The 20,898-nt window shown below is 54.5% G+C and overlaps 4 protein-coding genes across 12 annotated transcripts in view; 2 read left to right on the forward strand and 2 right to left on the reverse strand.

Annotated features, from left to right (window-relative positions):
• Window positions 1–488, forward strand: part of LOC118017997 — a 1,114-nt gene extending 626 nt beyond the window's left edge. For both annotated transcript variants that reach the window (XM_035016417.1, XM_035016416.1), the window contains exons 3-4: window positions 150–209; window positions 331–488. In XM_035016417.1, coding sequence (XP_034872308.1) covers window positions 150–209; window positions 331–487 — 217 coding nt within the window. In that variant the 3' untranslated portion in view covers window position 488. The remainder of the gene's footprint in view (window positions 1–149; window positions 210–330) is intronic.
• IL11RA (interleukin 11 receptor subunit alpha) overlaps window positions 1–13,040 on the reverse strand; it is a 16,514-nt gene extending 3,474 nt beyond the window's left edge. The window contains exons 1-13 of one of the 7 annotated variants that reach the window (XM_035016406.1): window positions 12,985–13,040; window positions 9,874–9,973; window positions 9,526–9,586; window positions 8,591–8,760; window positions 8,342–8,456; window positions 8,157–8,189; window positions 7,905–8,071; window positions 6,974–7,137; window positions 6,024–6,165; window positions 5,570–5,689; window positions 5,364–5,460; window positions 5,028–5,110; window positions 693–2,743 (exon numbers count right to left, since the gene is read on the reverse strand). In XM_035016406.1, coding sequence (XP_034872297.1) covers window positions 2,700–2,743; window positions 5,028–5,110; window positions 5,364–5,460; window positions 5,570–5,689; window positions 6,024–6,165; window positions 6,974–7,137; window positions 7,905–8,071; window positions 8,157–8,189; window positions 8,342–8,456; window positions 8,591–8,760; window positions 9,526–9,586; window positions 9,874–9,973 — 1,296 coding nt within the window. In that variant the 5' untranslated portion in view covers window positions 12,985–13,040 and the 3' untranslated portion in view covers window positions 693–2,699. Of the gene's footprint in view, window positions 1–692; window positions 2,744–4,095; window positions 4,522–5,027; window positions 5,111–5,363; window positions 5,461–5,569; window positions 5,690–6,023; window positions 6,166–6,973; window positions 7,138–7,904; window positions 8,072–8,156; window positions 8,190–8,341; window positions 8,457–8,590; window positions 8,761–9,525; window positions 9,587–9,873; window positions 9,974–11,211; window positions 11,292–12,800; window positions 12,823–12,861; window positions 12,936–12,984 lie in introns of those variants that run through there. The other 6 variants (XM_035016408.1, XM_035016409.1, XM_035016405.1 and 3 more) reach the window with 6 other exon arrangements.
• CCL27 (C-C motif chemokine ligand 27) lies at window positions 2,698–4,084 on the forward strand. Its single transcript, XM_035016413.1, has 3 exons — window positions 2,698–3,368; window positions 3,512–3,644; window positions 3,839–4,084. Exons 1-3 carry the CDS (start codon window positions 3,299–3,301, stop codon window positions 3,981–3,983), a joined length of 348 nt encoding a protein of 115 aa, XP_034872304.1. The 5' UTR covers window positions 2,698–3,298; the 3' UTR covers window positions 3,984–4,084.
• Window positions 13,041–15,130: 2,090 nt separating the features above from the next.
• Window positions 15,131–18,441, reverse strand: GALT (galactose-1-phosphate uridylyltransferase). Of its 2 annotated transcripts, XM_035016418.1 has the most exons (11): window positions 18,291–18,441; window positions 17,835–18,004; window positions 17,532–17,607; window positions 17,393–17,441; window positions 17,147–17,276; window positions 16,936–16,992; window positions 16,671–16,793; window positions 16,254–16,386; window positions 16,070–16,153; window positions 15,597–15,751; window positions 15,131–15,302 (listed from the first exon to the last, which is right to left on the reverse strand). In XM_035016418.1, exons 1-11 carry the CDS (start codon window positions 18,370–18,372, stop codon window positions 15,222–15,224), a joined length of 1,140 nt encoding a protein of 379 aa, XP_034872309.1. In that variant the 5' UTR covers window positions 18,373–18,441; the 3' UTR covers window positions 15,131–15,221. The 2 variants fall into 2 exon arrangements, with proteins under 2 accessions (XP_034872309.1, XP_034872310.1); XM_035016419.1 differs by lacking the exon at window positions 15,597–15,751.
• Window positions 18,442–20,898: the final 2,457 nt, after the last annotated feature.

Consider the following 20,898-nt stretch of genomic DNA (forward strand, 5'->3'; position numbering starts at 1 on the left):
CGTGGGGCCCCTCAGGGGGCGTGGGCTGCGGAGGGAACCGCCTCTAAAGGGCGGGGCGGAGCCTTCAAGAGAGGGGCGAGGCGTCTGAGCGGCGGAGACTGTGGGGTCAGCCCCGCCCCGCCCGGCCCGGCTCGGCCTTCTCTCCGCAGGATCTACTGGGGTTGCTTCTACTTTTTCCCCTGGCTGCGCATGTGGCGGAGGGACAGGAGGTGAGGGGGCTGCGACACCGCGGACCCGCCCGGGGCACACGAGGCTCAGCCTCAGGAGGATGGATGGGGGGAATCCGGGAGTCCCCTCCCTGCCTCATGCCACTGTCGGGTTGCCCCACAGCTCGGCGCATCCCCGGGAGCAGAAGCTGGAGCCTCTACGAGGCCTGATGAGCTGTCTGTCAAGCGGCCTGGGCCCTGCCCCCCAGCGCTCGGGTCGCGGCCTCCCCCGCCGCACCCCCACCGCCACTGCCCAGCCAGCCGGTGCATTAAAGATTTAAACCGAAGCCACCGTGCTGCCCTCCTGACTCTGCCGCCGCTGCCTCCATTCAGGCTGGGAGCCCCTCTACACGCCTGCTTTTCGTTACTGACAGGGCCTCCCTCCCTGATAGGGTGCCCTTCCATGTCCAGGCCCCCGTTATTACTAAGGATCCCTCCTCAGTGTCAGGCCTCCCATTACTGTCATTGACTGCCCTCCGCCACCTAACCCCCCCCGCCCCCACTTCGCTGTAAATAGCCTATATGCTGGGAACTAAGTAGCCCTGTCCGGGTCTTCTTCCCAGCTTATCTCCACATTGATGTGTTCCACCTTCCTCCTAGACAGGACTTTGCCAGGTATCTGGAGAATCCTCTTCTTCTGAGAGTGAATCTAAACTATTGTAAGCCCAGAGTTGTAGGAAGTAGGCTGTGAGAGGAGGGGAAGATTCCTAGACACTGACTCCCGCAGGCTGCCAGAGGGGAGTGACTTGGGACTGTTGGAGATCTTTCCTACAATTAATACCACAACTTCTGGCTCCCCCAGTCTTTTCTCAGGTTTAAAGATACTTGGCATCAGCTTACCTAGCAGTTCTTGCTCTGTCCCTAGGAGAACCCAAAGGCCACGGCTCCCTGCCACCCCTGTCTTGTTCCCCTAGTTGACCTGAAACCCTCTAGCTCCTGAAGTACTGAGGGTGAGGGACTCCTGGTGGGCCTGCTTTCAGTAAAGGACTAGGCCCAGCACCAGAAAAGTTACCCGAAGATTAAGTTAAAGAGACAACCCAATTTATGGGTTGGGGCAAAGCTAACTTTCAGCCTGGGGCTGCCCCCGCCACAGCAGATTGTGGCTGGGGAGAAGACTTGGCCCTATCTTTGGAATAGCCAAAGGGGAGAGATGGGTGCATACCTGGAAGAAGTCATTTCTTGCCTTTCCAGGTAGCTAGACCAATTGGTCCAGGAAAGACCACAAAGTATGTGGCAGACAACCAGCTGATGGAGATCTGTGATAAGTAAATGGCACGCCAAGAGCTGCACCCAAGCTCTGGGGCACAAATCCAAACTGGAGGGTGGGAGAGAGACCCAAGGCCTCTGGTACTAGCAGTCAAGATGGGTGACCTCTGGGTTGTGGCCACCTTCAAGAACGGACCCAGGCTCCTGAGCCATTTCCTCAGAATGTCTACATCAAGAACCCTGTCAAAAGTGGAGTGCCCTGTCCAGCCCTGGGCCTACACCTCAGCAGGACACTGTCAGAATTCCTGAGTATCCACAAGACAAACTCCAGGAAAGGGCCTTCAAGCCTCACCCTGGACAGGAAGGAGGAGAAACTTGAGTTGTTCAGCATGGGAGGGGGGCAAGTTCTTACTCTTGGAACTGATGGTTTCGGCAGCCCTGCAGCAGAAAGATGCCCAGGACAGGTTTGAGTCCCTATCCCAAGAGAAGGCCTGCCCCTTAGAGAATAGCTGGCCACAGAGCAGAAGGCTGCAGAAGGCACCCTTACAACAACCAGATAAGGTCTGGATTACTGGGTTATGATTCAGTTTATGTTTCAAATACAGAGCAAGACTTGAGGATTGAAATCCCCAGACCAGGAGTGGGAAATTCTTCAAGGTGCCAGAGGCAGTAAACTTAGCGGCTTGCCCCCACCATAGGCAGTCCCCAGCTTCCTGGAAAGGACAAGAGGAGGAGGAGGATTTTTGCTTTAGGGGGTAAGGGGAAGAAGGGAGTGGGGGCTGGGAATGGGATTAGGAGATAAGAGACAGGAAGGAGAGGAGAGGTTGGGGCTTTAGCAAGAGGATGGGATGCAGAATGTATAAGGGTTGGGTGGGGGGTGGGGGGGTGTATTACCGGACCTGGGTGGGCAGCAGGGAAAGGCTGGAATTTGAACAAAAGAGAGGTAATTGAGCTCTTGAGTCTGATGTCTCAATAAGCCAGGATTGATTCTGGAAGCCCCAGGCCCCTGCTGGCAAGAGGCTGGCATTTCTGGGACAGGACCAGGCAAAAACAGGAAGGTAAGATTTCTTGGGTCTTTTTCCTGTTTGACAGCAGCAACCTGGCACCAAAGAACTTTATCTTCTTTCATCTTCCCACCTTATCCACCCCATCCTTCCTCCCTGCCTCATCTCCCTGGGGAAAGCAGCCCCCACCTTAGCATCCCAGAGGTACCCCAATAGCACCGAGCTTCTCACTCTGGTTGTTACTGTCCCAGCCAAGACTCATCCTCAGCCAGAAGAGCTCGCTTTAGGGATCCATACTCATCAGTTTTTCCTGGTAAGACAGGCAGGCTAGGGCAGGAAGTAGAGAGGGGAAGATGAAGGCAAGTTGGTGCTGGCCTTCCCTCTGCTCCCACCCCGCCCACAATTCCCCTATCAGAATTTGTGTGTGCTCATATGATTGTGATTGAATGATTGTGAAGACACAACTATGTGGGAATGGGACTTTGAGTATAACTGGCGCTATGTGATTCTGACTTTGGTTGTCTGACTGTGTAAGGTTGACTGAGTGATTGAGGTGTGACTGAATGTGACTGTGGGTATGTGAGTGTGAATGTCCATCACTGGATGCCACTGTGGATACTTAGGTGCCCTTACTCATCACTGTACCATCAGTCTTCACATCATGCACTACCCCTCTCTCCAGCTTCTCTGTCCAGGGCTTAGAAGCCATGGGAAATGGCAGCCCTAGAAGAGGAAGGGGTCTGTGGCAATTAGGGCCCAGGAATGTCACAGGATGAGCAATTCGTCTTCACCTGCCTCTGACTCACCTGGTGCCCCAGGTAAAAGGCACCCAGATAAAAGGTAGGGGAGAAGGAGGAGAGAGAAGTATCCAGGCTGAGCAGCATGAAGGGGCCCTCATCCACAAGCAGCCTCCTGCTGCTACTGTTGCTGCTGAGCCCAGACCCTGGAGCAGGTGAGTGCTTGGGGGTCTAGAAGGTGAGGGATTTGGGTGAATGGGATGGAGGGAAAGGGACCCAGGAAGTCCATCCTCCAGCTGTCTGACGAAAGGGTTTTGGGTCAGGAGCCCTCTGAACACATGGCCCCACTGTCCCCTAGCACTGCCACTGCCAATCAGCAATACCTGCTGTACTCAGCTCTACCGCCAGCCGCTCTCGAACAAGCTCCTGAGGAGGGTCATCCGGGTGGAGGTGCAGGAAGCTGATGGGGACTGTCACCTCCAGGCCTTCGTGTGAGCTCTGACCCTCCCCCTCATACTGACCCCTGAGTCTGACCTCAGTCTTAACCCCTGATGCTGATCCCAACCCCAACCCCAATTGCTAATTCTGAGGCTGACTCAAGTTTTCATCGAGCCTCTGCCCTAACCCCTGGACCCTAACCTCATCCCCAAGCTATGACTATGGCTTTGGACCTTTCCTTTCCCAGGCTTCACCTGTCTCGACGCAGTGTCTGCATCCACCCTCAGAACCGCAGCCTGGCTCGGTGGTTTGAGCGCCAAGGGAGGAGGCTCCAGGGGACTCTGCCTAACCTGCCTAACCTGATAGGGGAAATGGACCAGGGCCCCCAGTAGCCGAAACAATAAAGCAGCATTGGACAACAGTCTCTGACTGTGGTTTCCAAGTTCTATGCATTCTCCTGTGAGCCCTGAATCTGAAGCTGGGAGACATGTCAATAAACAGAAGAACCTCCTCATTCTCTTTATTCACATCTTCACAAACCCCTCCAGGGGCAAGGCCAAGCGCCAAGGAGCCACAAATACTCCCCAGGCACCTACATGCATACATTTAGAGAACACATGTTCCCTACCTCACATACACATGGGCACACATGGACACAAACATACATATCTACACACATTCCTCAGGTGGACCTCCAATTCTGAGATGAAATGAGAGGTCCAGCACCTTTCAGCTGGCAAGTTTGGAACAGAGTCTGACAGAACTGGGCTCCAAACCGAACCTCCAGCTGAGACCACTCCCCGCCCTCCTGCCTCCATGGGGATCTACTAGCCTGCCTGGGTTCTATCTGTCTGTCCATCCACACCAGCAAGACAGAATTATAGGTGAATCAGCTGAAGCCCTCCTGGGTCATCTACAGGTTTGGGGCTCCTAGAAGAAGCAGGAGGCAAATCAAGGGAGATAATAGGACTAGATTTTGGCCCAGACACCCTGAGAATGAGTGAGGGGACCCAGCTCTGAGCCCAACACCAGGCATGAATAGAGGAGCCCAGCTCTGATTGAACCCCAACACCCTGAAGATGAAGTATTCCTAGTTCTGGGCCCAGATACATCAAGAGTAAGGGAGGGGACCCAACTCTGATCCAAGACAGCCCCAGAGTCAGGATAGACCTCCAGCTCTGAGCTTAACACCCTGAAAATGAGGGGGGCCCATCTAGGAACCCCAATACCACGTGAGAGAAGGAAAAGAGACCCAACTCTGAGCCCAAGGACTCAAGAATGAAAGGTCCATCCCTGAGCTCAGACATCATATGAATGAGGTGACCCAACTCTGATTCCCAACACCCTTACAATGACTAGAGCATCTGGCTCTTAATCCAGACACTCAAAACGAGGGTACACATCCTGAATCCAAACCTCCTAGATGTCCTACTCACCTGGAAGCTTGTCCACTGGAATCACTGGAGCCAAGAACCCAGGCTTTTGGGGTCCATCCTTCCCAGCTGGTCTCAGTCTCAGCCTGGAGCACAAAAAGGTAGCTGTCTCCCTGACAATTTGTACATCTCTGTCTCCTCCAAAACAGTGTATTAGTAAACGGTCAGAAGAGAAATCAGTGAAAATAATGAAGTGGGGATTGGAGGGAGAAGGGGGGAGTTGTTCCAGAATCAGAAAGTTTCACTGGGAAATCATGAAGGGTGGGAATGGGTGTGGTCTGTGGGTATCAGAGCATCTGCGTGGGATCAGAATTTGAGGGGCCGTTGGCAGTTACTTACCAGAGCCCCAGTGCCAGGGCCCCAGCTGCCAGTCCCAGGAAAGAGAAGATCCCCAAAGATGCCAGCACTGCTACCTGTTCCAGGGGGTCTCTGTGGTCTGAGGGGAAGGGTCGCATGCCACTGTGAGAGCGAGGCTGCCTGACCAAACCCTTTCTCTCCGGGGCTTTCCCGTCCTATACAACCTTTGTTCACCTGCCCAAGCTTACCAAGTGGCCGTGGGTCTGGCAGGAGGGAGGGCCTGGGGGGAGCGGGGCTGTCTGCCTGAGGCTCCTCCTCCAGCTGCTTCTGTGGCTGTCCGCCAGCCGCTATCTCCTCTGGTAGGAGCCCTGAAGGGAGGCGAGACCTGAGGAGACCTGTCCACACGGGGTGGGGGTGGAAGACGGGGCCTGCCAGGGGACGCCAGGGCCTGGCTTGGACACGGGGTGCCCAGGAGGTGGAAGCTGAAAGGGTAGAGCCAGCTTCTGGGGGCCTAATGGAGGTGGAGGCCGAGGGGCAGGGCTTAAGCTGGGGCGGGGCTGCGGACAACCAAGGCTGAAGACTGGGACCTCAACGGCCACGCCTGGGTGGCAGGACATGTGCATGCAGCCCACTCGCACACCCATCCGGCCAACAGATGCAGTGGGCGGGCCCACTGCCCGTGCCCTGGGCTCAGTCTCTCACCGGTGCTCGGAGTCCCCCAGGCCTCAGGACTCCAGGCACTCCAGGTGCCAGCGTCCAGAAAGTCCCGGGCACTGACCCGTACAGCGTGGGGCAGCCCAGCCACAGCATCCGTGATCACCTCCTCCAATCCAGCCGGCTCCACCTGGGAATGAAGATGGTTCCTTGGCCCGTTATCCAGGTTGTAAATGCCAAGCCTACCTGCCCCCAACCTTCGTTAGCAAAGAGCACCCCTTCCTCCCAGTCCCGTCCCTGTCAGACTGGTGGAGCTGTCTGGGCCTCACGTCGGGAGGCTGGTGGTTTCAGGTGTACACCTAGTGTTTGGAAGACAAAAGTGCATGACGGTTGCACAGACAGGCTGTGCCGTCAGACTGCCTGGGTTCACATCTTTGCTGTAACACTTACTGAGTGACCTTGGGCCACTCTGTGCCTTGGTCCCTTCATTTGTAAAATAGAGGTGATGATACCTGAATGAGATAATGCAAGTAAAATGTGTAGGACGGTGCCTGGCAGGCAGGTGGTGCTCAATAAATATCGGGCATTATCTGAGGTTGCTGCTCCCCAGACTTGATGCTAGCCCATCTTTAACATCTTCAGGGGTAGAAATTCACTACTGTCCTCATCTGGGTATATGAATGTTTACGGGAGAATGTGCCTCTGGGTGAAAGGTACTCCTTTTCCTAGAAAAGTCATTTGTAAAAAGCCACTCCTGTCTTCCCACAGATGGGCAGACATCAGAGTTACAGCCCCACAGGGCAGAGGCTAGGCCTACCAGGCCCTGCTGCAACCCCAGCACCCAGCACAAAGACTCGCCCATGGAGAGCACTCTACTGGAGGAGGTGACAGGGCTTTGGTGACCTGCCAGTGTGCCAGAAAGCCAGGCAGAATAACCAGGAACATGAAACCAGAGGCAGAAGCCATAGCCCCAGATTGGGACACATTCCAGGCCTCACCGTGGACCAGGCTGGATGCTGCGCTGGACGGTACTGCAGTCGGAACTTGAGCAGAAAGTGGGGCTGGCGGGGCCAGGAGGCAGGGTACATCCAGCTGGCATGCAGGCGGCGGGGATAGCCAGGAACCGACTCGACGCGAAGCCCTTGGGGAGGGTCAGGGCGCACTGAGGGTGGTGGAGACACAAAGTCAGGACAGGCGACAGGTACCCATCTCTTCCCCACCACCTCCCAAGGGAAGGTGGGTATATGCCTAAAGGTACCTGAGGGAGGCACTTCCAAGGGGTTTGGGGAAATCTTAAGCTTGATCATCCTTTGGATCATCCTTTGGATCCTCAGGACTTGTCTGTCAACCTTATAAAATGAGCTAGGGCGCTTGGGTGGCTCAGCCGGTTGGGCGTCCCACTCTTGGTTTCGGCTCGGGTCATGATATCAGGGTCGTGGGATTGGGCCCACATTGGGCTCTGTGCTCAGCATGGAGTCTGCCTGTCCCTCTCTAGCCCTTAGCTAGAGCTTTAGTTCCCCCCTCCCACATACGGATCAAAAGGAAAGAGGGGCCAGCAAGGGCTTACACTGGGCAGGAAGGACATGAGACACGGCTGCCTTCAGCACAGGCCCTAGAAGCAGGAGCAGCTCTGTGGCTAGGCACCCAGGAAGGACTTGTGGGCTAGGCACCCAGGAAGGACTTGTGGGCTAGGCACCCAGGAAGGGGTAGTGGCAGCAGCCTCCAGAGGCTGAGGTAACCCTGCCTCCTAGGCTCTGATCTCTTTGCCTTCTTAGTCTCCACGGTAGCTATCTGTGTGCTAAAATGAGGTCTCTGTCAGAAGGGAACTGTTTGGCAGGTGGAGGTTCCATGTTGGGATATCTGTACCCTGGAGTCCATTCGGGGTCTCTGAGGTGGGGATCTGAGGGAGCAGTAGGAACAGGTACTCACAGATGCTCTGCAAGCTCACGTCCAGCAAGCGTGTGCTGGCCCCCAGGGGGTTCACCTCAGTCACATTTATTCGGTACTGGCTCCAGAACTCGGCCCCATGGACTACACAGCGGGCAGCCCCTGGGGGATCCTGGGGGCATGGCCAGGGTCCTGTGGATGGACTCATCCTAGGAAGGAGGATGTGGTCTTGGGCTCTGGAAGTGCTCATTGCGGGATCTAGCTGGAGCCCCCAGCCTCTCCCTTATGTCCTACCTCAGGCCATCAGCTCCTGGTACAGTCTTCTTCCTGGCAGGGAGGGGGCCATCTGAGGTCAGGAAGGAAAAGAGGATCCTCCCTCTCTCTGAGGCCTTCCTCAGGACCTCCTTCACTGCCTCCCACACCCACATTGTGCCTACACACCCAAATGTATAGGTATACACACCCAATTATGCACACACCTGTAGGAGGTGAGGTAGCGGGTGGGTAAACCGCTGACCTGACTGGGACTCCAAGTGCAGGAAAAGTTCTCATAGTCAGCTGCTTGGCAGGAGACAACAGGGCGGGCTGGGGGGTCTAGAGGAAGAAGGTGCAACTGGAGTCTGAGAAGTCCCAGGTCCTTCCCATCCTAGAGGGCTTACTCAGGGCCTGGATTTCCTCAGGAGCCCCTTGCCTCATCACTGCCACCCAATACTCCCTCCCCAACTCACAGCCCAGCTGTAGGGTCACAATGCCCCCAAGTACACCATCCAGGGTCCGGCAGATGTAGGTGCCTTCGTCAGTGCTGTCTGCCCGGGCCAACACCAGCTCATGTCCTAGCCCAGAGTCAGGTCCCTGGAGCAGCCTTGTCTCCCCGTCCCGAAACCAGGACACTGGGGCCCTGGGGGTGAGATGAGGTGATGATAGAGGGAAGATTTAAAGTGTAAGCCATGCCACAGCTCTCCACTGGCTTCTCACTGTGCTTGCAATAAAACCCAGAGTCCTTTAAGTCCTTTAAGTCCAGGGGCTTACAAAGCCCCTGGTGATCTAGCCCTTGCCTTCCTTTCCTTCTTCAGCTCCTCCCTCTCTCCCCCTCACCCAGTACACTCCAGTCACATTGATCTTCTTTCTGTTCAAGAGTACTGAGCTCATTCACCCCTCAGGGCATTTGCACTAGCTGTTCCCTCTGTCAGGAATGCCTGTACCCCAACCTGTGCATGGCTGCCTCTTTCCTGACCTTTAGAAATTAGCTTCAATGTCACCTCCTCAGAGAAGCCTTCCCTGATTACCAAGAAAAAGTAACCAATCAGTTATCCTCTTCCACATCACTTCCTTTTGATTTTCTGCCCTGCAGGTACCACTCCCCGGCAAGATTCATATTTGCTCATATCTGTCTGCCCTATTAGAATGTAACCTCTGCAAGGGCAGGCATCTTGCCAGGCTTATGCCCTGCTAGATCCCAAAGCCTAGGATAGACCAGGGACTTAGCTGGTGCTCAATACATGTTGGTTAAAATTTTCTGTTGAATAAGGATGGTTTGAGGGTTAGGATAGCTAGAGAGATGAGGATTATAGACACAGGGGGCAAGGATGGGAGGGGCACAAGGACTGGACCGAGTCAAGAAAGGGTCATGAGTGTCAGCCCAATGGGCAGGTGGGGCACTTACCCAGCAGTCACTCCAGGGCAACACAGTGTCATGGACCTGCCAGGCTGCCCATACTGGAACCCTGTGGAGGGCACTTCTGAGGAAAGGCTCTCCCTTTCCTTTTCTCCCATCCCAGCCCCCACTCAGCACAACAGCATAAGTGGCAAACTTTTAAGCCCTCGGTGGGGTCATTGGGTCAAAGCATCATGTTATAATCTAGAGACAGAGGTCAGAAGACAGGGTAGAGAAGGAATCTTGCCAGGTTGGATGTCAGGGGTTGGGAGTCACAGATTAGGCATGGAAAGGGTCCACAGTGAGGGTGGCAAGTCACAAGTCAGAGTTAGAGTCATATAGCAGGATTCTTCTCACCTGGGGGGCCCCAGGCCTGGGGACAGGGAGAGGCGGCGGACACTAGGGCTATAGCCACAGCCAGCAGGACCCTGCTCAACCCTGAGCAGCTGCTGCTCATCTGTGGGGAGAGAGGCAGGGTCAGCAATCCCCCATTCCCAGATGGGAGACTAAAGCCTGCCTCCTCCTCTTCTAAACTGAGACTTTCTAGGAAGAAAACTGGTACCAAATGGGGTAAGGATATCAGAAAATATCTGGGGATCTGATCTAAGGTTCCCTTTTCCACCATACACTCAGTGCTGCATGGGCATACATGCAAACACACACACACACACACACACACACACACACACACACACACACCCTCCATCAAAGTCCTGGGCCTAGGGCCCAGAACAAAAGCCGGAGGCGACAGACTGCGCCAGCAGTCCCCCCCGCTCCACACACACACACACACACACACACCACCCTTGGCACCCACCCCTGGCACCAAGTGCTGGCACCAGCCCAGTCATTCCCATTAACTCCTCCAACCCAGCTGTTGGGAATTCCAGCGTCCACTCCACCTGGCCCAGGGCTAGTCATTGCCTCTGGTTAACCTGAGACAGCCTTCATCAACCTTGGGTGGGGGGCTGTCAAGGTGGGTCGGAGCCCACGCTGTTTTCCTACCATGAGGCCTAGCCCTGCTCTGGCTACCAGGCCTCTTCTCTCCTGGGCCTGGCTCCTTGGGCCACTCATCTGGGCCTGACTCTGGAATCTTGCTGGTCTCGAGCCTGTGAGGCTGGATGGGGCTAGGGTGCAGGCTGAGGCTGCAGAGTTAAGCAGATCCAGATGCCTTGGCTGCTGCCAGAGGCTGGGGGTGGGCAAGGAGCCAGGGGATGGAGACAGGGTGTCGGGGAGTGGAGAGAAAGCTGAGAGGAGCAAGGAGCCTACAGGGAAAGGGGCCTGGGGTAGAGGCCACAGGACCAAGAGATGCTCCGAGATCAAGACTGGGAGGTAGTGGGAGTTCAGGGAGGCAAGGGCTGGGCTATGGCAGCAGGAACCAGAAAGGCAAAGGAGGTAACCACCGCTTGTGTATGGTAACCACCGCTTGTGGGAGTGCTGGGAGAGAGGGATTCTGGATAGGAGAAGAGCAGGATAAGAAAGGCAGTGGGGAAGTGGCCATGGGGATAGGAGAAGGAGCAGATAGGGAGAGGGCCCAGGCAGGCAAGGGCTCCAAAAGAGGAAGAGCACAGACCCCTCCCAAGTAGAGCAGAACAAGGGCCTCCATGTGTCTGTATCTCTCTGAATGTGTCTAGTTGCTCACACCCCCCCCAACCCCCACCCCAGCCACATTTACCCTGCTCAGCCCCGCCCTACCTCGGTGATCCCAGTGGCTGAGTGTCCATGGCCTCCAGGACTTCCACCAGCTACAGCACCCGTCTCAGCTCCACTCAGTTCTGGGACCCCAGAATCATCCCCTCCTTCCCCTTCCCTCCTCCGCCCCTCTGGGCCCTAGAGCTCAGCCGCCCTGAGCTAGGCCCCCACCTCCCTCTTTCCTCCTCCTTCCTCCCCTTTCGCCCCCCTCCCACCCGAGGCCCTGGGAAGGGAAGAGGCCTCCCCCCAGTCTGGAAAGGAAGCCACAGGCACAGCCACGGCCAGCAAGAGGGAAAGGAGGACTGCTCATGTCCCTGTCAGGGAGAGATTCCCTATGTTTTCACCCAGCCACATTCATGCCTGGACTCACTAAGCACAGTCAACAAAAAGACACTCCCTTGAACACACGTGGACATAACCAAATGAAAAATCAGACACAGACTCATGCCCCCACTCTTTTCACTCCCCAGCAAATATTTCCTTAGGGCATAGCTAGCCGTTTTTTGAGGGGAAGGGAGGCCCCAGGTTGGGGGGTATAAAGAAAATCCAGAGTCCAGTCCCTCCGCCCCTGGACGTTCCAGCCATTTCTCACCTCCCCCTCCACTCTTTGGGCCCCAGCATCAGGAAATGCCTTTGGTCCCTTGGTGCCAGATATACAAGACCCACGCTTACCCTCAGACACACACTCTCAGATATAGCCACTCACAGTCACACGGATACACTCAGACATCCTCACTCAGACTCCTACCCATACCCTCACACCACACACAGACACACAGACACACAGACACTTAGCACTCTGCCCCTGGGATGGAGTCGCAGCATTCCCCAGAAGCAAATCCTCATAATGGTTTAAGTCACCTCTTCCAGGGTGCTCTTAGAATGGCAGATCCCACATCTCGTCACTGCTCCAGGCCCCCATGTAGCCAAAGAGACAAAGGTGAACAGGGGAGCTAGGCACAGGGGTACAGAGAGAGACAGAGATGTAGAGGATGTGAGAGGCAGATACACAGAGATACCTGGGGAGACAAAACTGTGGGAGACACAGATGACTGACAGCTCTAGGAAGACAGCAGTAGGGAGAGAAAAAGAAATAAAAGGAAACTGAGACAGGGAAACAGAAAATAAGCAGTAGACCAATGACAGGGATGCTAGAGCACAGAAAGGAAGGGAAGACAAGTGTGTTTCGGTGGGTCTGTCTTTGCTGGACATTAAGTAGAAAGGTCAGTCCCACTGGCTACTGAAGTTGGTCCCCGAGATACAACACAGCTCCACTCTCACACAGTCTGACACAGGACACAGGACACGCACATAACTCAAGTCTCTCACTCTCGCCCTGCCACGCTGAAGTCACACAATGGCACACGCAAACCCAGGCACCCACTCTCACACAGGCACACACAGTCTTAAACCCCACAGACCCCTTCCCCAAACCCAGTCCCCGTATGGTCACAGGCCCTCTCACACACAAGCACGCAACCCAGTCTCTCACCAAAAACTGCACATGGACGGAAACTCAGAATCCCACACTCGCACAGCCACACGCAGACTCAACCACATGCGCGCCGACACACGCAGTCGTATTAACTGACAGCTGCCCCAAGTGATCCTCAGTTTCAGGTCCACACACCGACGCCGTCACCCACAGCCTACCAGTCACACGCACACGCTGACAGTCCGTGCGCCAGTCCAGGCCCTTCAGATCGTACACCACCCTGCCCCGCCCTCTCCTGGCAAGCCTTCTCGGGGACTCCCGCCGGCCCCATCAGGCCTCACCTTCTGCGGCCTCCGCCGCCTGCGCCCTCCGCCCTCGCCCTCTGCCCCGGCCTCTACTCCCTCCCGCCCTGGGGCCCCCCGCAGAGGGGGCGGCTCCGCCCAGGCACCAATGGAAGGACTGGGGTGAAAAGGGAGGGGGGTCTGGGCCCATTGGAGCCTCCGACTGCCAATCACCTCCAGCCCACCTCTGCCGGACACTTCCTGTCCCGTCGGGGACTGAGGAGACTGCTGGGGGACAGAGTCTGGAGCTGGATTCCTGGGTCCTCCCTACAGCCCTGCCCTCCTGGGACAGCAGGACTGGAAGTTTTCAGGCCCCTCCTCCTTCCAGCTTTGTCCAAAAACAAAGCCTCAAGTTCAGTGGCTCAGGAGCCATTGGTCAGGTGACTGGAGAAGCTGAAGGTGCCCCTGACTTCAGATAAGGAGGACTTGTGTGGGGCAGCAGTTCTCAAACTTTGCTGGACATTCTGGTTATAAAACTGCCAAGCCAGGGGCGCCTGGGTGGCTCAGTCGTTAAGCGTCTGCCTTCGGCTCAGGTCATGATCCCAGGGTCCTGGGATCGAGTCCCACATCGGGCTCCCTTTTCGGCGGGAAGCCTGCTTCTCCCTCTCCCACTCCCCCTGCTTGTGTTCCTGCTCTCGCTGTCTCTCTCTGTCAAATAAATAAATAAAATCTTATAAAAAAAAAAAAATTAAAAAAAAAAAAAGAAAAACTGCCAAGCCATACTCCAAACCAATTACATCCGAATCTCTGGAAGCTGGCCTTGGCATCAGTGTTTAAAACTCCCAAATGAGGGGCGCCTGGGTGGCTCAGTTGGTTAAGCGACTGCCTTCGGCTCAGGTCATGATCCTGGAGTCCCTGGATCGAGTCCCGCATCCGGCTCCCTGCTCAGCAAGGAACCTGCTTCTCCCTCTGACCCTCCCCCCTCTCATGTGCGCTCTCTCTCGTTCTGTCTCAAATAAATAAATTAAAAAAAAAACAAAAACAAAAAACTCCCAAATGATTCCAAAATGCAGCCAAATCAAGACTGTATGGTCAGGCGTTTGTGTAGGTGTCTAAGAAACAAGCCCCACCCCCATTCAGGGTTCACATCTACTCCCCAGTCAGTGGGGTCTCAAGGGAGATGTGTACCATGTCTGTCTGAGTTCCTTCCAGACACTCCCAAGTCCTAGACCCTACCCCTTCAGAGTCTCACGGAAGAAAAAACCCTTGACTAGAAGGCAGGCAGCCAAGCTTCTCCTGGGCCAAGTCATCACTGTCTAGTCTTGGCATGATAGCCCCTCCCAAACTCAGTTGCCTTGAGAGAAGAATGTGATAAAAAGCCTCAGGCCATCCATGCTTTGCTCACAAGCCCTATCCTCACCTAAAAGTTTGGAAGGCCCTAGGTGGCATCAGGTCTCCTGGGTTGCATGCCCTATTATTGCCACAGTCATACAATCTTCCAAAGGAAACAGGTCCAGAGGGGAGAGGGCAGACTCAAGCTGTCCTCCTAAAAGGGCTGGTGCTCCTAACTCTGATAGGCCCTTCCCTGCCAGAGCTGTTTTCTTCCTTTCTTCCCCTGCAATGATTGGGGCACATGGGCAACACAGGCATGCAGAGCCTGCCTATATATGCTGCATGTGAGAGTCTAGAGAAGTCAAGGACACAAAGCCATGTACATGTTCCCTACCCACCCCTTCAGCCCGTGGGCTGGAGCAGAGCCAGGCTGCAGCCACTCACAAAGCCAGGGTTCTGGCCAGCAGCCCAGTGTCTGGCCACTGACCACTGGGACCAGGATCCTGCTCACCCGCTCCCCACCAAACCAAACCCTCAGGCCTAGGCTTGTTGAGCTGACATATCATCCTAGGGGTGGTGGTGAAGAGGGCTCTGGCCTTCCCAAAGTCTTAGCCACAGACAAGAACTCAGGATTTTAAAAAATTTCTTTAACTGTGATGCCTTTGTTACTCCAGGAATAAGAGAATCTATAGGCCAGACACAACATTGAGTATTCATTTTGTTCAGAGATTTGGGGTGTAATTTTTGTACTCTTAAGTTTTTGCACATCTGCAGGCAAAGAAAAGTTGTGGCTGGTGCTGTGCCATCAGCCTTTAACCGAGATCCCTGAGGATTATAGTTCATACTTCTCTGTCATTAGAATATGTGATTAAAGTTTGAGAAACACAGTTTAGTTTTATTGATCCCACATCTTCCCAACCCTAGGCCCTGGTTCCCTCAAGCAGAAGGCCCTGTGGTCAATGTGGTCAGGCGATAGTTGCTGTCTCCCTATCCTTCTGCCCCAGGCGGTAATGAACCTCAGGAACGGTCCTTAGTCTCTCCGCAGCCTGCAAGGGAACAGGGAGCAATCAGGGAGAATAAGGACTGCCCAGAATAGTGGTATGGAGCGGTATGAGTGGAACAGTAGTAACAAGTGCCTAGGAGACACTTGGGGGAAGGCTTGTCGGACCAGGAGGCTGGCAATAAGGACCGCCAGAATAACCAGAGGATAGAGCTGAGCAGCTTCTGAGTCCTTAGGAATGCCTAGGTTATAGAGGTTTTCCAGGTCATGATTATTGGGCTCCCTTGGGGAAATGGGAGACAAAAGGAACCCAAGGACCCAGGGTGCTCTGAAATCTGACCTGCTCAGGGGTGAGGTCCCTCTGAGCCTGGGCAAGCATTTCATAGCCAACCATGAATTTCCGGACGGTGGCAGAGCGCAGGAGTGGAGGGTAGTAATGAGCATGCAGCTGCCAGTGATCCCAGTTGGCGCCAGCCTCTGATCCCGTGGGAGCCCCTGACAGGAAGAAGACATAACTGGGGAGGGCCATTTTTTAGCTCTTCAGCTTAGCCCCTACCCCCAAACCAGGCTAGGTATCTGAAAACTACATCTCCCAGCATTCCTTGCCAGTGAGTAGACCAGGCACGAAAACACTGGGAGACATAGTTTCACCAAGTTTATTGTTCCACCTTCAGTCCCAGCATCCCTACTCGGGACACTCCCCCCGCCCCCAATAAGTATTTCAAAGCCTGCTGGGGATGCAGTCCACTGAGCTCAGCCTCAGGACCTCAGAAATGGTGTTGGGGCTAGGTATGGATGCTCAAAAAGCCTTACCGTGCCAGCCCATGGAGTAGGGAAAGGATGTCTCAAATAGGTTGTCATACTTGGTCAAGAGCTTCTTCATGATAGAGGCTAGATCTGGAACCAGAGCCTGACTCAGCCTGGGGCCAAGATGGTGGCCCTACCAGAGCCATCCCCATCCTATACATGGCCCCTGGGTCCCAGCTGGGAGACTCACCATCACGCTCAGCAGGGGTCAGCTCAGGAAGGCGTCGCACATGCCTCCGGGGCAGCAGCAGTGTCTGGAAGGGCCACACTGCCCAAAAGGGGACCAGTACTAACCAGTGCTCACTGGTTAAGACCAGACGTTCCTGGGCAGACCGAGTGGAGATGAAGTCATCAAGGGGGGGACGGGGTTGTTGTCAGCAAATAGGCAGGAGAAGGAGAAAAAATGTACCCAGAATCTGATGGCTTCTCATCACCTCCACCACTACCACCCTAATGTAAGCCACCATCGTCTTTCCTTTAGATTATTGCTATGGCTTCCCATCAAGTCTCTCTGCTATTTCCCTTCTACCCTTCTCCTTCACACACCTTTCTCTTCTGGGGTGAGGTTAGGAGTTCCTTGGGAAAGCAGGGTCTGGCTTTTTCCCACCTTTCTGAGCAGCTCCTGGTGGCCATATTCCATTAGCAGGGGTTCTCCATGTTGACTCTGATAGGCCTGCTGAGATCGCTCCTCACGCTGGGCAATATCTGGCAGAAAACTACTGGCCCACACCTGTCAAGGGGCAGGAGCAGAAAACTGGCAGATCCTTCACCCCCAAGCCTCCACATTACTTATTCTGTCCCTCCACTTCCCTTCCCCACAGTACTGCCTTGGACTCACCCCAGATATCCACTGGAGCCCCTGACACACTTACCTGGCAGTGGGGATGGGGGTTGGAACAGCCCATCATGGCTCCTTTGTTTTCAAAGATCTATCAAGTAGAGGTACAGAGCTTTAGTAGCCAGAGAGACACCACATCAGCCTCTCCCGACCACACCCTGTGAAAACAGGAATACCACTTCCCAACACCAAAGCTGCACCACCCGCTCCCTGCCCATCCAGGGTAGGGGGGCAACCTCACAGACCTGCACCCAAGGGTACCGGGCTCCCAGCTCCTCTGTCACTGCGGCCCATGCATCAATGACAGTTCGGATCTCAGGGACTGACATGAGTGGCAGCGTTACATCCGACCAGGGGTGGAAGCACATGACCTTACTGGGTGGTGGGGAAGGGAGAAATGACAGAGATATAGGGCTTGGCTGTGCTAGGGGCAGGGCTCAACCCTAGTGCTCAGTCCAACCCAGGGCTGAAGAGAGGAATTCCATAGTTACCAAACTCCTCGAGCAGCCTCTGTTTGGAAAAGGGGATGATCACTGGGTCCTGAGATAAAGGAGTGTCACTCTCTGTAACAGAAGTCCTCCAAGAGGTCCAGCCTCTCGTCCCCCCCAACAGCAGCTAGAGCCAGGTTACCTGGATTGGGGGCATCAGGCTGCAGAGCTGGGAAGTCGTTGTCAAACAGGAAGGTGCCATCATAGTAGGGATTCACCTACTGACAAGGATTGGCTAGAAGCATTTGCTGCTCCCTACCCACCAGTCATGTGGCGGGCTTCAGGGGCTGGACAGGCTACAAAGGGGGTGTGGAAGACCCGCTGTGAGGTCAGAAAGACTTGGTGGGACATAACACAGGAGGCCCACCCCCTTGTGGGTGAGGGGCAGCTCTAAGAGGGAGTAGTACTCCTGGCCTAGTTGCAGATGTAGGTTCTAAAGGCTTACCTCTCCATTGGCCCGTGTGGCCCCGGGACACAGAGGGTTGTGGGGGTCATGGCGGGGAATTGTCTTCAGGAGCGGGGGCTCTATTTGCCCCTGCCAGGGCCGCTTCATGCGGTGAGCTGACACGAGCACCCACTCATCTTGTAGCGGGTTGTAGCGGATATGCTGATGTTCTGGGGACAGAGAGGCAAGATCAGTCAGCAAAACTCTCTGCCCCTCTCTGCCCTGGGTCTCACCCACCAGCAGGCCCAAGCTCGGAAGCACCCTCTCAGCCCTGCCTGCTCAGGAGCCAAAGGCCCAGGCTTGAGCTTTCCCAGCTCGTATTAGCCTGGGGTCCCAACTCAGACGCGCCAGCTTGGCGGGGTGGGCGCGCCGATCTGGGGGAAGGGACGATAACTTTCTAAGCAAAGGGAGGGCTCGGCTCCGCGTTCTAGTAAGTCCCAGACGCCCTGCGGTTACCGCTCGCCCGGAAGGTTGTGGCCGTGGCGTCTGCCTCTGGCGCCTGCTGGCGCTGCTCAGGGGTTGATCCGCTGCGCGACATTAGGCCACTTGCGTGGGTGGGGATCTTCTGGAACGCGACGAAGCGGACTCTCACCCATCTCCGGGTCTGCCCCCGCCCACCCCCGATGATTGGTCAGCCGCCGCACGTGACTGCCTAAGGGCCCGCCCGCCCAATCGCGGGCGGGGCTCAGGAAAGCCTACCAATTCGGGGGGCGACTTTGGTCATCCCAGTACACCCCTGGGCCAAGTCACTACCCTAAAAGAATCTCTGTAAAAGCCGCTTATTGCAGATCCTTCAGCTCCATGACGCTTACAAGATTTCTTTGCTGTATCCAGTAGTTCATTCTGTCATTCATTCAGCAAATATTTACTGAATATCTGTGTGCCAGGCACCTAGTCTCCATATGGGGCAAATGGATGCCCCTGCACAAGTCAGGCATGGTCTCTGCTCCCGCAGCTTACACTCTAGGGCCAAGTAGGGGTATAACCCTGGATCCACAATTACCTCACTTACTTCCTCAATGCCTATAGTGGAGGAAAAGCAAAATGGCATGGGGGTGAGGGTGGGAGTGATCTGCTTCAGCTGAACCCTGGTCTCCAGTTATTACCTGGAGGAGTGGATAGTTCACCAAAACCATACCCCGTCCCCTCTAGGCAGGAGAAACAGGTTTAGGAAAAAAAGGCTGAGTAACCATATTCTCTCTCTTATATGCTCAAACTGAAAGCACAAGAAGTGAGCAGTGTAAGAGGGCTATAAGAAATCTGAAAGTGTATGGGGCGCCTAGGTGGCTCAGTCTGTTAAGCTCAGATCATGATCCCAGGGTCCTGGGATCAAGCCCTGCATTGGGCTCCTTGCTCAGCAGAGCCTGCTTCTCCCTCTCCCTCTGGCTCCCCTTGCTTGCACTCTCTGTCAAATAAGTAAATAAAATTAAAAAAAAAATTTTTTTTAAATAAAGATTTTATTTATTTGAGAGAGAGAGAGAAAGTGAGAGAGAGAGCACAAGCAGGGAGAGTGGCAGGCAGAGAGAGAAGCAGGCAGGGAGCCTGACATGGGGCTCGATCCCAGGACCCTGGGATCATGACCCTGGGATCATAACCGACTGAGCCACCCAGGCGCCCAGTAAATAAAATCTTTTAAAAAAAAGAGGGAAAGAAAAGAAAGCACACCTTCTTATTAAAAGAAGAAGAAATCTGAAAGTGTGGACAGGACCCAACTGCAGGTAGCTCCAGCCACCATCTAGGTGGGTTCAGGGGTGTTTCCTTTACACTAGGATAAAATTCAAATTAATTCCTCCCCTGGCACTTTAAAAAAGACATCTAAATATTGTTTGAACCTCCTCCTCATTCATTCCACAGTGAAGAACAGAAGCCTAAGGTCACCCAGAGGAGTAGTGGCCTAGCTAAGATTTGAACCCAAGTTTCCAGGCTCTTCTCGCTGCTCATTTTAGAGTCTCAAGACAGAAACCTAGTGAGCTAGGAGCTCCACAGTAGCAGGAAGGCCCCTTCCCCCAACCCAGGCCAGGCCAACCCAGGTGTTTGCATCTCAGATGCAAAAACTGGGTCATTGGTCATTTACCTAATCTCTGCCCTAGGTCCTCAGACTGGAATCTGAAGGGACTACTAGGTAGGGGGCAGGGGGCAGGGAGCTGAGAAATGAGGATTTTACCTATAACACTGGCTTTTCATTCTTTGGAGTGGGGGTGAGGGGCGCTGGGATGGCAGATTTGTTTTCCTCCTCTCTCAGCCATCTTTGTTGTTGGAGAGACTGGATTTGGGAGGCAGCCCCATTCTCCCAGTGCTTCAGTGCCACTCCTTGGATCATGCTGATGTAGTTTTGAATGTAGGTGAGGTCCAGAGCCGACCGCCAAGAATGCTTGAGACATCTTTGGTGCAAAAAGGTGATTTTATTAAAGCAGGGGGACAGGACCCTGGGCAGAAAGAGCTGCTGCACCGGGGTCGTGAGGGGTGGAAGATTATATACTTGGGAGTTGGGGGTAAGGAAAAAGAGAGGTTTTTATTTATTTATTTATTTTAAGATTTTATTTATTTATTTGAGAGAGAGAGTGAGAGAGAGAGCACAAGAAGGGGGAGCGGGAGAGGGAGAAGCAGACTCCCTGCTGAGCAGGGAGCCCGATGCGGGACTCGATTCCGGGACTCCAGGATCATGACCTGAGCCGAAGGCAGTCGCTTAACCAACTGAGCCACCCAGGCGCCCAAAAGGGAGGTTTTTAAAAAAAAATTTTCATATGCTAAAGAGGACCTGCAAGATACCGGACGCCTTGCCATTGTCAAGTTAAGATTGTTTTTTTCCTCTAGTAAAGCATTAACATTAAGACAGTTGGGAGCTTCCTTCTGGAAAATAGGTTATTGATAAGAATGTTTTTTCTTACAAATGTCACTAAAATATTTGTAAATTGAGGGAGACTCATGTCTTGCAGGATTGTGATCTCTATAAATTAACCATTTGTTTTTCCTTCCCTTAGCTTTAGGGCAGCCAACAGTGTCTGAGGAATGTCCTACACGTTCCCCTGGCCGAGGCGGGGGGGGGGGGGGGGGGGGGGGGGCG

The sequence above is a fragment of the Mirounga leonina genome, unplaced genomic scaffold, assembly GCF_011800145.1.
Source record: "Mirounga leonina isolate KUSES-001 unplaced genomic scaffold, KU_Mleo_1.0 Mir_170, whole genome shotgun sequence".
Taxonomy (NCBI): Eukaryota; Metazoa; Chordata; class Mammalia; order Carnivora; family Phocidae; genus Mirounga; species Mirounga leonina.